The sequence below is a fragment of the Lampetra planeri genome, chromosome 63 (assembly GCF_965212315.1).
Source record: "Lampetra planeri chromosome 63, kcLamPlan1.2.h2, whole genome shotgun sequence".
In the NCBI taxonomy this organism is placed as follows: domain Eukaryota; kingdom Metazoa; phylum Chordata; class Hyperoartia; order Petromyzontiformes; family Petromyzontidae; genus Lampetra; species Lampetra planeri.
Genome location: NC_136169.1, coordinates 651396 through 663599, shown reverse-complemented (window position 1 = coordinate 663599; position 12204 = coordinate 651396). Strand labels below are relative to the sequence as shown.

The 12204-nt window shown below is 50.6% G+C and overlaps 1 protein-coding gene across 1 annotated transcript; it reads right to left on the bottom strand.

Moving 5' to 3' along the window:
- Positions 1-420: 420 nt before the first annotated feature.
- LOC144736765 (uncharacterized) lies at positions 421-8453 on the bottom strand. The gene is made up of 2 exons (XM_078619379.1): positions 7982-8453; positions 421-4270 (listed from the first exon to the last, which is right to left on the bottom strand). Exons 1-2 carry the CDS (start codon positions 8450-8452, stop codon positions 2804-2806), a joined length of 1938 nt encoding a protein of 645 aa, XP_078475505.1. The 5' UTR covers position 8453; the 3' UTR covers positions 421-2803.
- Between the last annotated feature and the right edge of the window lie 3751 nt (positions 8454-12204).

Genomic DNA, 12204 nt, shown 5'->3' with positions numbered 1-12204 from the left:
GACAGAGGAGGTGTTCAAGCTGGCTGAGAAAAAGCGACAGGCCCACTCTCATCGGCTACAGCATCCCACGTCGGAGAATGAGGAGGCTTACCGCAGCCTTTGCTCGGAGGTTCGGTGTCTCTTTGTGTGTCTCTCTCTCTCCATGTGTGTCTCTCTCCATGTGTGTCTCTCCTCGTAGTTGCTATTTCCGTTTCTTCTCTGGCATTGACATGCTAATCATCTCTTTGGCACAGCCCCCGGTTGCTGGAGCCGTCTCACATTGACATCCTAATCTCTTACATTTACATGCAAATCCCATCTCTAGCTCTGCCCACCTCAAGCATCTCTTTCTCCTGATGACGACTGCTTGTGTTGCGATCGAGACGTCGCGATCGATACATTTTCTATCTACGTGACTTTAACAGAAAGAACCAAAGAGGGTTGGAAGAGAAGCCGTTTATTTTGTCTGTACAATGCGATTTTAAATCGTGGATGCGTTCGTTATGTACACCTGGAGAATATATATTCTACGTATTTTGTGCAATTCTAATCAATGTTTTTTTCAACACCCTTCGATATCGTACAGCAATAGCAAATGTATTTACCGACGGCGCTCATATTTTATACCTGTAACAACACTGTCAACAGCAAACGTTTCTTAATATAAAATGTTTTTAGAAAAATATCGTTCGTGCTATTGTAATACTTTATAAAAATGGCACTTTCTACACATGAATGTAGTTGCAAGATTAAGGCTGTGGTATGTGTGTGTTCAACTTATTCTGGGCCGTACGTAGCCAACAACGCTCATCTGAGGTACGGGGGAAGGACAACAAACTAAACACAGCACAAACAAGCAGTTCTGAATAAATGGGTCTCTGTGTGAGTCTATGGGTCTCTGTGTGAGTCTATGGGTCTCTGTGTGAGTCTATGGGTCTCTGTGTGAGTCTATGGGTCTCTGTGTGAGTCTATGGGTCTCTGTGTGAGTCTATGGGTCTCTGTGTGAGTCTGTGGGTCTCTGTGTGAGTCTATGGATCTCTATGTGAGTCTATGTGTCTCTGTGTGAGTCTATGGGTCTGTGTGATGGGTCTATGTGTCTCTGTGTGAGTCTATGGATCTCTGAGTGAGTCTGTGTATGCGAATATGTTGAACTTCTTTTGCACCGTACGTAGCCAACCGTTCTAATCGCAAATGAGCATGTGTGTGTGGGGAGCGGTGGGCCAGCGGTTAGCTCACTCCCCTACAAACCCGGCAGAGATCCGACTTCAATACCCACTCACGGCCGACAAATACTGACGTCAAATATCTGAACCGGTCCTGGACCTTCCCTAGATCGACTCGGCCTGATATGGGGATACAAAGGCGGCCGGGCGTGGTGCTGACCACCTACCCCCTCGTGTGCCACAGTGCCGGTCTTCAGAGGTGCTCACTAACAGCACTTGCCCCAACAGTCTTATAAAGGCTATCCAGGGATCTTTGTATTTGCCTTGCAGGTTTGTGAATGATAACATGTGCAGTTAAAGATACAGCATTGTATTACTTTTTTTTCTATTCGGTAAAGCAAAGTAAGAAGATTTTTAATGCGAGAACAGTGGCATTTTCGACCCCACAATGTATAACTATAAAACTCGAGAACATAAGCTAAAACTAAACTAAACTTTTATTTCTTTTACCAGGTAAGGCTTACTGAGCAATGTAGCTCTTTTTTTTTTATAAGCGAATCTGTCTATCACAAATGATGGCCCAATGAATTAATATCTAAACACGTGATTCTAAATGTGGAGGAGAAAAACCGGAGGACCCGGAGAAAAATCTACGCTACCACGGGGCGAGAGAGAGAGACGCAGACTCTAAACATATACAAGCAGGCATCGTCAGGGTTGGGATCGAACCCACGACCTCCTGTATACCAGGCGAGGTAGTTAACATCTCCTAGCCACCGTGGTGCCCCGATTGCGCCCTCGCATCGCAGGGCGTTTACAGAGACTCCTCTACTTACGAACGAGTAAGATTCCAAAGGGTCTGTTCGTAAGTCGATTTGGTCGTAAGTCGATTTATTTGTCAGTCCAAACGCGTTGTACGGTGTGTATACTAAACACGGGGAATGGCTTTAAGCGTTGTATAATCTCCTGTAGCTGTAGATGCCACCGATTCTTCACGTTCTGCAGATGTAGATGCCACCACCGCAATCTATTGCGCGGATTTTGAACTTATGAGTCTCGGTCCGAACAGGCAACTGGATATACAGGCGGCTTTTTTTCGTATCTCTGAAAGTTCGTAAGTCGGGTGTTCATAAGTAGAAGAGTCCCTGTATATAGAAAACGTATGCGCCAGACATTGAACGTTCTGTGTCACAGCCGAGGTCAAGAGGACCCGGAGTAGTCACCACTCCACTTCCTGATGCCCCACTGAACAATGCAATGCGGTGTTACCCAGAAACCCTCAAGTCGACCCCAACACCCCAGGCTTGCTGTCTCGAACACCAACACCTACCCACACACCCCAGACCCATAGACTCATACAGAGACCATAGACCCACACAGAGACTCATACGCTCGCATAGAGACGCATAGACTCACACAGAGACCCGCAGACTCACACAGAGACCCATAGACTCACATAGAGACCCATATACTCACATAGAGACCCACAGACTCACACAGAGATCCATAGACTCACACTGAGACCGGACTCGCACAGAGACCCGTAGACGCACACAGAGACACATAGACTCACTCACAGAGAGACCCATCCATTCATACAGAGACCCACACGCAAGTCCTTGCATGCTCAACCATAAAACCCGATGCGACTCCAGCCACCGTCAGTACTTATTCACGTCGCAAGCAAACGACCGATATGTAGCAGGCGTTGATCTGAACGCCACGCGATAGTTGTCAGAGCCATCAGCAGCGGCGTACGGGAATCCAAGTGTCTTGTCAGCATGGCTTCGAACGCTCAACAGCTGATGCTGATGATGGTGGTCAGAATTTATGTTCACGCCATACGTGGACAACTCTTGCTGCTGCTGCTGCTGGTGATGGTGCTGGTGACTGTTATGGTGGTGGTGGTTGTTGTGGTTGTGGTGTTGATACCAAAGAGATAATCGTGAGCAGGTTTCTTCATCAACTGACATCTCGTCAGCTGTGACTTGAGGCTGTCCATCAGCCTGCTGCTGATCTTGCTGATGGTGGTGGTGGTGGAACTGCAGCTGATGGTGATGATGACGTTGTTGATGTTGGTGGTGGTTATGACCGGTGCTCAGATTGATGACGCCTTGAATCTGCGGCGAGCATTCGAGCGATGCTCTTTCAACCCCTTGCTCCTCCACGCGCAGCTGCTGTTGATGTCGCTGCTGCTGTTCACTCCCCTCTCCGCCCAGGTACAATCCACTCTGCTGGTCCCGCATACCATCATAGGCAGGCAGCATCCCCTGGGCCTGCTGATATCTTAGGGACATGCGGTCGTCACGGCCATCGCCACAACCTACTCCACATCCTCCAGCACCTCCTCGTACTCCAACAACATCTCCACCACCACCCACGTGGTGTCCATGCGGGCCACGTGACGGGACGCCCGTGTGAAGCTTCGAGTTTGTGGACGGCATCGGAAACGTCGACACCGCACTCCTTGGGCTTGCTTCTCGTCTCAGGCTGTCACCACCACCACCACCACCACGACCATCACAAACACCACTACCACAAACACCACTACCACAAACAACACCACAAACACCACCACAAACACCACCACCGCCGCCGCCGCTGCTGCTGCTGCTGCTGCTACCGCTGCTCAGGTTGACGCTGTCAGGGCTCTCAACTTTGGGCACGAGCAGCGCCACCATCGTCGTCGTCGCCATCTGTGGCGAGAGCTCGCGCACAGCGAGCGAAGCCGATGACGACGCTGCTGATGACGCTGACGATGCTGATGACGATGATGGAGACGCCGACGACAATAACAACGAGGTGGAGGAGGAGGATGATGATGATGATGACCACGATGACAGCGGACGATCCGGGCCACCAGCAGTCCCCACTGAGGCCCGGGCGAGCTTCAATTCTGAGGCCTCCTCATCGGTGTAACGATGATCCATCACGTTGAATCCTCCACCACCATCACCGCCATCACCACCACCATCACCACCATCACCACCACCATCACCACCAGCCCGCCGCTTCCGCTTGAACCTCCTCCTCCGTCGCAGGAAGCTGCCGTTCTCGAACATGCTGTGCGAGTCCGGGTCCAGCGTCCAGAAGCTGCCCTTGCCAGGCCGGCGATCGTCTCGTGCCACCTGGCAGATTGGAGAAGGCAGACAGGCAGGCGTGTGAGTGTGTTTGGGAAGTGTGTGTGTGTGAGAGTTATGGGTATGTGTGTGCGAGTGCCCATCCGAACAACAAGCACAAAGATAACGGGGAAAGTGCGCAGTGACCGGCTGTCACCCGGGGCGATCGCTGCGAAGCAGACACGGCGGAGGCTGGAGGCGTCTTTGGAAGAAAACTGGCTTCGAGACTGTACAGCTCCTCGCTTGCAGAGCCGCCTGCAGATGTGCCAACTGACTCATTATTGAGTCGAGCAGTTCGTTCTGTGCTTTGTGTGTCAATGAGTCGGTTCGCGACCCCCGTAGCTCTGTGGCATGTCATGAAGGGTCCTGCTACACACCAAACACCCATTAGCCAGTCAACATGGTCTGTGCACAGTACTTGTGACGTTCTTCGCCAATAAATGTTGACGATCGAGATGGCAGTGTGTTTAACTGGAAGACAATGCATTCTCCCGGTCTGCCGTCTGAGTTTGACCGACCTGGAGCCAATGCAAAACTCCAAGACCCCGGTACCAATGTTGGTGGCAGAGGTGTCAATGTTCATATTCTTAGGTTTTTTCGGTAAAGTTACGTAGTTAAAACATCAAAATTAATAAAAATAAAATAAAATAAAAATCACGACGTTTCGGAGGCAACACAAGTCTCCGTCATGTGTTGCCTCCGAAACGTCGTGATTTTTATTTTATTTTATTTTTATTAATTTTGATGTTTTACCTACGTGACTTTACCGAAAAAACCTAAGAATATGAATCCTTGCAGTCACGAAAGCTTCAAATCTAGTGTCAATGTTCATCGCACGGCTGCCAAGTAAGACATCGCTGCCCGACTACATCTACACGTCGCATCTCAAACCGTGCTCAAACGGTGCTCACGCTGCTGATTGTCCACCTGGAAATTTTTTTATTCAGCGAGGGGCTGTTACCCAGACCGGTTCAACATGGCGCAGGCAACACCGCTGCTGAAGAAAGTTGGCTTGAGCCACAGTGACCCCGCAAACGATCGCCCGATCGCAAACCTGAGTGCGATTTCAAAGGTCATGGAGTGCATGCGTCTGAAACGGTCACTTCCCCACGTCGCTGCGACAGGCAGATCTAATTCGTTGCAGTCAGCGTACCGGAAAAGTCACGTAGGTAAAAAAATTCAATTAAAATTAATAAAATAAAAATAAAATAATAAAAATCACGACGTTTCGGAGGCAACACAAGCTTCCGTCTTCAGGTGGAACCGTCACAGCCCGCTTGCTTGTGTTGCCTCCGAAACGTCGTGATTTTTATTGTTTTATTTTTATTTTATTTTACTTTTATTAATTTAAATTAAATTTTTTTACCTACGTGACTTTACCGAAAAAACCTAAGAATATGAATCCTTGCAGTCACGAAAGCTTCAAATCTAGAAGCGTACCGGAAGTTCCACAACACTGAGAGGGCTCTACTAAAGATCACTGATGGCCTCCACAAGATCACGGATAACCGGGGTGACGCAGCCGTGGTTGGCCTCAATCTCCCAGCCCCTTCGACACCATTCACCACAAGATACTTATCGGGCGGCTAAGGTCAAGGTTCGGTGTATCGGGCATGGCATTGGGGTGGATTGAGTCGCACCTACATGGTTGATGACATTTCGTCAAGCTAGTCGGCGTACCACGGGGGTCCGTAGTCGGGCCCTTGGCCGATGTCTTCTCATCGCATCACATCAAGTTCCATCAATATACTGATGATACCACAAGTGTACTCCGCAGTGAAGTCAAGGTTTAGCTATGGAGAGCCTCAGTAACCGCTAAGATTGCACGCGAGTGGCACACGTGCGCTTTGCACGAAAAGAAATGCTGCTTAATCCAGAAACATTTGAGGTTCTGCTCGTTGGCACTCGGGCTCAGGCAAAAAACAGATTGTGGGAGGATCGGGTGTGGTGGTCGCGGACTCCAGGATTCAGTTCTCTACTTATTTAAAGAGCCCCGGCACCATACTCGACCAGAACATGTCATTTGATCATATCAGGGCTCTACGACACACTTGACCACTATTGAGTCGTGACATGGCCAACATTGTGGTGGTGTGTAGCGTATCGTCGACAAACCGCGATGATTACAACTCAATAATCGAGCCTTTTTCGATTTAAAGCTTTCGTGACTGCAGGGATTCATTGTCTTGGTTCTTTCGGTAAAGTCAAGTAGAAGGGAAATAATAAAATAATAAAAATAAAACTAAATAAAATAAAATTCTCACGACGTTTCGGCCACAATACAAGCAGCCGTCCTCAGGTGAAGAAACAGAGCTGTCGGAAAGACAGCGCTCCAATGAACACCGCCAAGCTTGGCAGAGTACTGTATTTAAGCTGGGTGGGAGGAAAAGAGCACCTTAGAGTCGCGGCGTCTCTGTTTCATTTCTTATTATTTTATTATTTCCCTTCCACGTGACTTTACCGAAAGAACCAAGAAAATCGAGCCTTGTCGGTTGCTTCCGGTTGCTGGACAAATACATGATTCGGTCGCGCTCATTACATACCAAGTGCATGCCCCAAATTAACCACAATACCTCACTGATCTCGTCAAGGAACATAAACCATCATCACGGGATCGACGCAGCGGCGGATTTTGGCTAACCATCGAATGAAAATGGTCACTGCATCGCGCGGCGCTTTCAGATGCGCTTCTATGGCCGTTTGGAACACACTTCCTTCCGATATTATGAAGCCACTATGGAGCTATGATGCACTTTTAGATCATCATCTAGATTGACAAACGCATTTTTTAAAACTGCTTGTTTTGTTTAGTTTGCTGTCCTTTCACCGCACCTCTGATTAGCACTATTGGCTACATATTGTGAAAGAAGTTCAACATACATAGACTCACATAGAGACACATAGACTCACATAGAGTACCCATACACTAACACAGAGACCCACAGACGCATAGAGACCCATAGACTCACCACACAGAGACCCATAGACTCACATAGAGTACCCATACACTAACACAGAGACCCACAGACGCATAGAGACCCATAGACTCACCACACAGAGACCCATAGACTCACATAGAGTACCCATACACTAACACAGAGACCCACAGACGCATAGAGACCCATAGACTCACCACACAGAGACCCATAGACTCACATAGAGTACCCATACACTAACACAGAGACCCATAGACTCACCACACGGAGACCCATAGACTCGCACAGAGATCCACAGACCTCCGATTAACACGGTTGGCTTCTACGTAGGGTGGTGCGAAATAAGTTAAACATACATTTACGTGCATACAAAGACAAAGATCCCCTGTATAGCCTTAACAGACTGTAGGGGCAAGTGCTGTTAGCGAGCACCTATGAAGGCCGGAACGGTACACGAGGGGGTGGGTGGCCAGCACCACGCCCGACCGCCTTTGTCTCCCTAGTGGCAATGTTTACGCACCGCACCAGGTACTCATCTGAGGCTGAGTCGACCTAGGGGAGGCCCGGGACCGGTTCAGATAATCGTCACTGATGTTGGCAGTGAGCGGCAATCGAACCCGTGTCGCCGGGTTCATAGCGCAGCGGAGCGCTAACCGCTGCGCCACGTGCACAACAACATCAACAAGCGCCATTCGCCACTAAGTGGCGGTGACGTCACCACGACGCTTGTGCCAGGCCAAGTGCACACACACACACACACAGACACGTACGTACGTGCACGTACCTTGACGAAGCACTCGTTGAGGCTGAGGTTGTGTCGGATGGAGTTCTGCCAGCCCTGCTTGTTCTCGCGGTAGAAAGGGAAGCGCCCCGCTATGAACTGGTAGATGGCGCTCAGGGTCGCCCGCCCCTCCGCCGAGTTCTGGATGGCCATCGCGATCAGGGCTATGTAGCTGTACGGGGGCTTCACCAGATCTTTGTGCTGCTGCTGCTGCTGATGATGATGAAGCTGATGAAGCTCCTGCTGCTGCTGCTGCTGCTGCTGTTGATGGTGTTGCTGCTGGTGGTGGTGGTGATGCAGCAGGAGGCTTTGAGGATGCTGTTGATGCTGTTGATGTTGTTGCTGGTGCTGTTGGTAAGCTCCGTATTGCCTTGACAGAACGCCGGAGCATTGACCGTGAACCGCACCAGGGCAGACCACGTGTGGGGAGGAGGCTACGTTCGTGGGTGGGAATCTGGCCTGCATCGTAGACATGGTCCTGGTATAACAACAACAAGAACAAATATATACACGTAACAAGACATGCACATCGCGGATGGGCCACGGTCAATTACACAGTCCGTGCGTTCTATAACGCTGGTGGTGGCATAACAAATCATCTCTATATATAAAAGGGAAATTTGTGATTATGTGGGTCTGTTCAAAATGTTCAGCGTGCTTCCCGACATGCAACAAACCTGAAATTTGCCATGTGGGTACTTTCCAGATAGTACACCATGCACAAATTATAAAAATACATTTTAGTATTTTTTTTGGGGGGGGGGGGGGGAGTTCAATAATGCATCTTTTTTTGCACGGCAAGTGAGCTGTGACGTCACATCTGTCACGTGACCCGCGCACGTGGAAGCGTGACGCGTTGTAGTGTAGTGGTTAGTGCGCCGCGCTACGAACCCGGCGAGCCGAGTTCGATTCCCACTCACGGCCACCACCGGTGACGATTATTTGAACCGGTCCTGGGCCCTCCCCTAGGTCGACTCAGCCTCAAACGAGTAACTGCTGTGCTGTGTGAACATCGCCACTGGGGAGACAAAGGCGGCCGGGCGTGGTGAATCCAAGTCCCGGGCGAAGCCGGGTAGTAAAGCTCGTCTATAATATAGGGGGGAAGCGCAAGTCTGTTCTATATTGCCCTGGTGGTGGTGGTAGTTAAAATTGCGTAATAATAAATAATGTAATTATGTAGGTGGGGTATAAAGCACAAGTCCACGATACACACATACACACACACACGTGAGATGATGCGTAACGCAGGGCTGAACACAACCAGGCTGATGGCGCGTGGGTTAGCAATCTAGAAGCAGGATCCAGCAGCATCCCAATGCCTCGTGCATTGATGATGATGATGATGCTACGCCCCATTACAACCACTGCTTATTCCTACTCGCTCTGCGTACGTAGTTATACTCTTATGTTTTTTCGGTAAAGTCACGTAGGTAAGAAATAAAATTAAAAGTTAATAAAAGTAATAGTGGAAACAAAATAAAATAATAAATCACGACGTCATCAGGTGGGACCGTCACAGCTGTGACGGTCTCACCTGATGACGGAGACTTGTGTTGCCTCCGAAACGTCGTGATTTATTATTTTATTTCCATTATTACTTTTATTAACTTTTACTTTAAATTTTTACCTACGTGACTTTACCGAAAAAACCTAAGAGGATGAATCATTGCAGTCACGAAAGCTTCAAATCTAGAATTAAGTGCGTAGTTATGTTCACTCAATCCAATTAGCACCCGTGCCATCAAAAAAGACATGCGTTCCCGGAAACGTCCGTCACGTTATACCTCCAATTCGCGTTCTGAAAACATGCGTTACAGGAGAACGGAATGTACGTGTGTATGTAGAACTGCTTTGGCACCACTGTCCGTGGGCAAACTTGGTTATTGGAGGTGCGGGGGTAAGGACAACGAACTAAACACAACAATAAGCAGTTAAAAAAACGAGTTTTCAATTGAGAATTGAAAGTGCATAGCTCTAGCTGCTTCCTAACATCGCAAGGAAGAGCGTTCCAGACGGTCGTAGAAGCGCATTTGAAAGTTCTGCGCGATGCGGTGACCATCTTTGCTCGATAGTTGGGCCAAAAACCGCTGCTGTGAGGATGAGCGGAGTTCGCGTGATGGTGGTTTTATCGCTCCTTGCTGATGAGATCAGCAACGTGGTGTTGTGGTTCGTTTGTGGCAAGCACTGGACGGACACAGTGTTGGATCAGTTTTTGCTCATATGCAACGCATTCGCCACCGGTTTCCCTTTGTAACGAATGATGACAATAACAACAACAACAACTATCAGCAAGTTTCGTAGTGTGCCCTAAGAGGTCTGCTTGGTCAGTCCTTTGTGCTTAGCACATGCAGTTCGTCCGGGGATTCTCAATGGCCAATTAAAATCATCACCAGCATGTGAGTTGCGTGGGTGGAAGAGTGAGGGGTGATTGAGTGAGTGGGTGAGTGAGTGGGTGAGTGAGTGGGTGAGTGAGTGGGTGAGTGAGTGGGTGAGTGAGTGGGTGAGTGAGTGAGTGGGTGAGTGAGTGGGTGGGTGAGTGAGTGAGTGGGTGAGTGGGTGGGTGAGTGGGTGATTGAGTGGGTGATTGAGTGGTGGGTCAGTGGGTGAGTGGGTGATTGATTGAGTAAGTGGGTGATTGAACGAGTGGGTTATTGAGTTAGTGCGTGAGTGGGTGGGTGATTGAGTGAGTGGGTGATTGATTGAGTGGGTGATTGAGTGGGTGATTGAGTGAGTGGGTGAGTGAGTGGGTGAGTGGGTGGGTGAGTGAGTGAGTGGGTGAGTGGGTGGGTGAGTGGGTGATTGAGTGAGTGGGTGATTGAGTGGTGGGTCAGTGGGTGAGTGGGTGATTGATTGAGTAAGTGGGTGATTGAACGAGTGAGTTATTGAGTTAGTGCGTGAGTGGGTGGGTGATTGAGTGAGTGGGTGATTGATTGAGTGGGTGATTGAGTGGGTGATTGAGTGGGTGATTGAGTGGGTGATTGAGTGGGTGATTGAGTGGGTGATTGAGTGAGTGGGTGCTTGAGTGAGTGGGTGAGTGCGCGAGCGAGTGAGTGCGCGAGCGCGCGAGCGAGCGCGCGAGCGCGCGCGCGAGCGAGCGAGCGAGCGAGCGAGCGAGCGAGCGAGCGAGCGAGCGAGCGAGCGAGCGAGCGAGCGAGCGAGCGCGCGAGCGATCGAGTGAGTGCGCGAGTGCGCGAGTGAGTGCGTGAGTGCGTGAGTGAGTGCGTGAGTGAGTGAGTGCGTGAGTGCGTGAGTGAGTGAGTGAGTGCGTGAGTGCGTGAGTGCGTGAGTGCGTGAGTGCGTGAGTGAGTGAGTGAGTGAGTGAGTGAGTGAGTGCGTGAGTGAGTGAGTGAGTGAGTGAGTGCGTGAGTGAGTGAGTGCGTGAGTGAGTGAGTGCGTGAGTGAGTGAGTGCGCGAGGTGCGCGAGTGCGCGAGTGAGCGCGTGAGCGAGTGAGCGAGTGCGCGAGTGAGCGAGTGAGCGCGTGAGCGCGTGAGCGAGTGAGCGAGTGAGCGCGTGAGCGAGTGAGCGCGTGAGCGAGTGAGCGAGTGCGCGAGTGAGTGCGTGAGTGCGTGAGTGCGTGAGTGAGTGCGTGATTGAGTGAGTGCGTGATTGAGTGAGTGAGTGCGTGAGTGAGTGAGTGCGTGAGTGCGTGAGTGCGTGAGTGAGTGCGTGAGTGCGTGAGTGAGTGAGTGCGTGAGTGAGTGAGTGCGTGAGTGCGTGAGTGAGTGAGTGAGTGCGTGAGTGAGTGAGTGCGTGAGTGCGTGAGTGCGTGAGTGAGTGAGTGAGTGAGTGCGTGAGTGAGTGAGTGCGTGAGTGAGTGAGTGCGTGAGCGAGCGCGCGCGCGAGCGAGCGAGCGAGCGAGCGAGCGAGCGAGCGAGCGAGCGAGCGAGCGAGCGAGCGAGCGAGCGAGCGCGCGAGCGAGCGAGCGAGCGAGCGAGCGAGCGCGCGAGTGATCGAGTGAGTGCGCGAGTGCGTGAGTGAGTGAGTGAGTGCGTGAGTGAGTGCGTGAGTGAGTGAGTGCGTGAGTGCGTGAGTGAGTGAGTGAGTGCGTGAGTGCGTGAGTGCGTGAGTGCGTGAGTGAGTGAGTGCGTGAGTGAGTGAGTGCGTGAGTGAGTGAGTGCGTGAGTGAGTGAGTGCGTGAGTGAGTGAGTGAGTGCGCGAGTGCGCGAGTGCGCGAGTGCGCGAGTGCGCGAGTGAGCGCGTGAGTGAGTGAGCGAGTGAGCGAGTG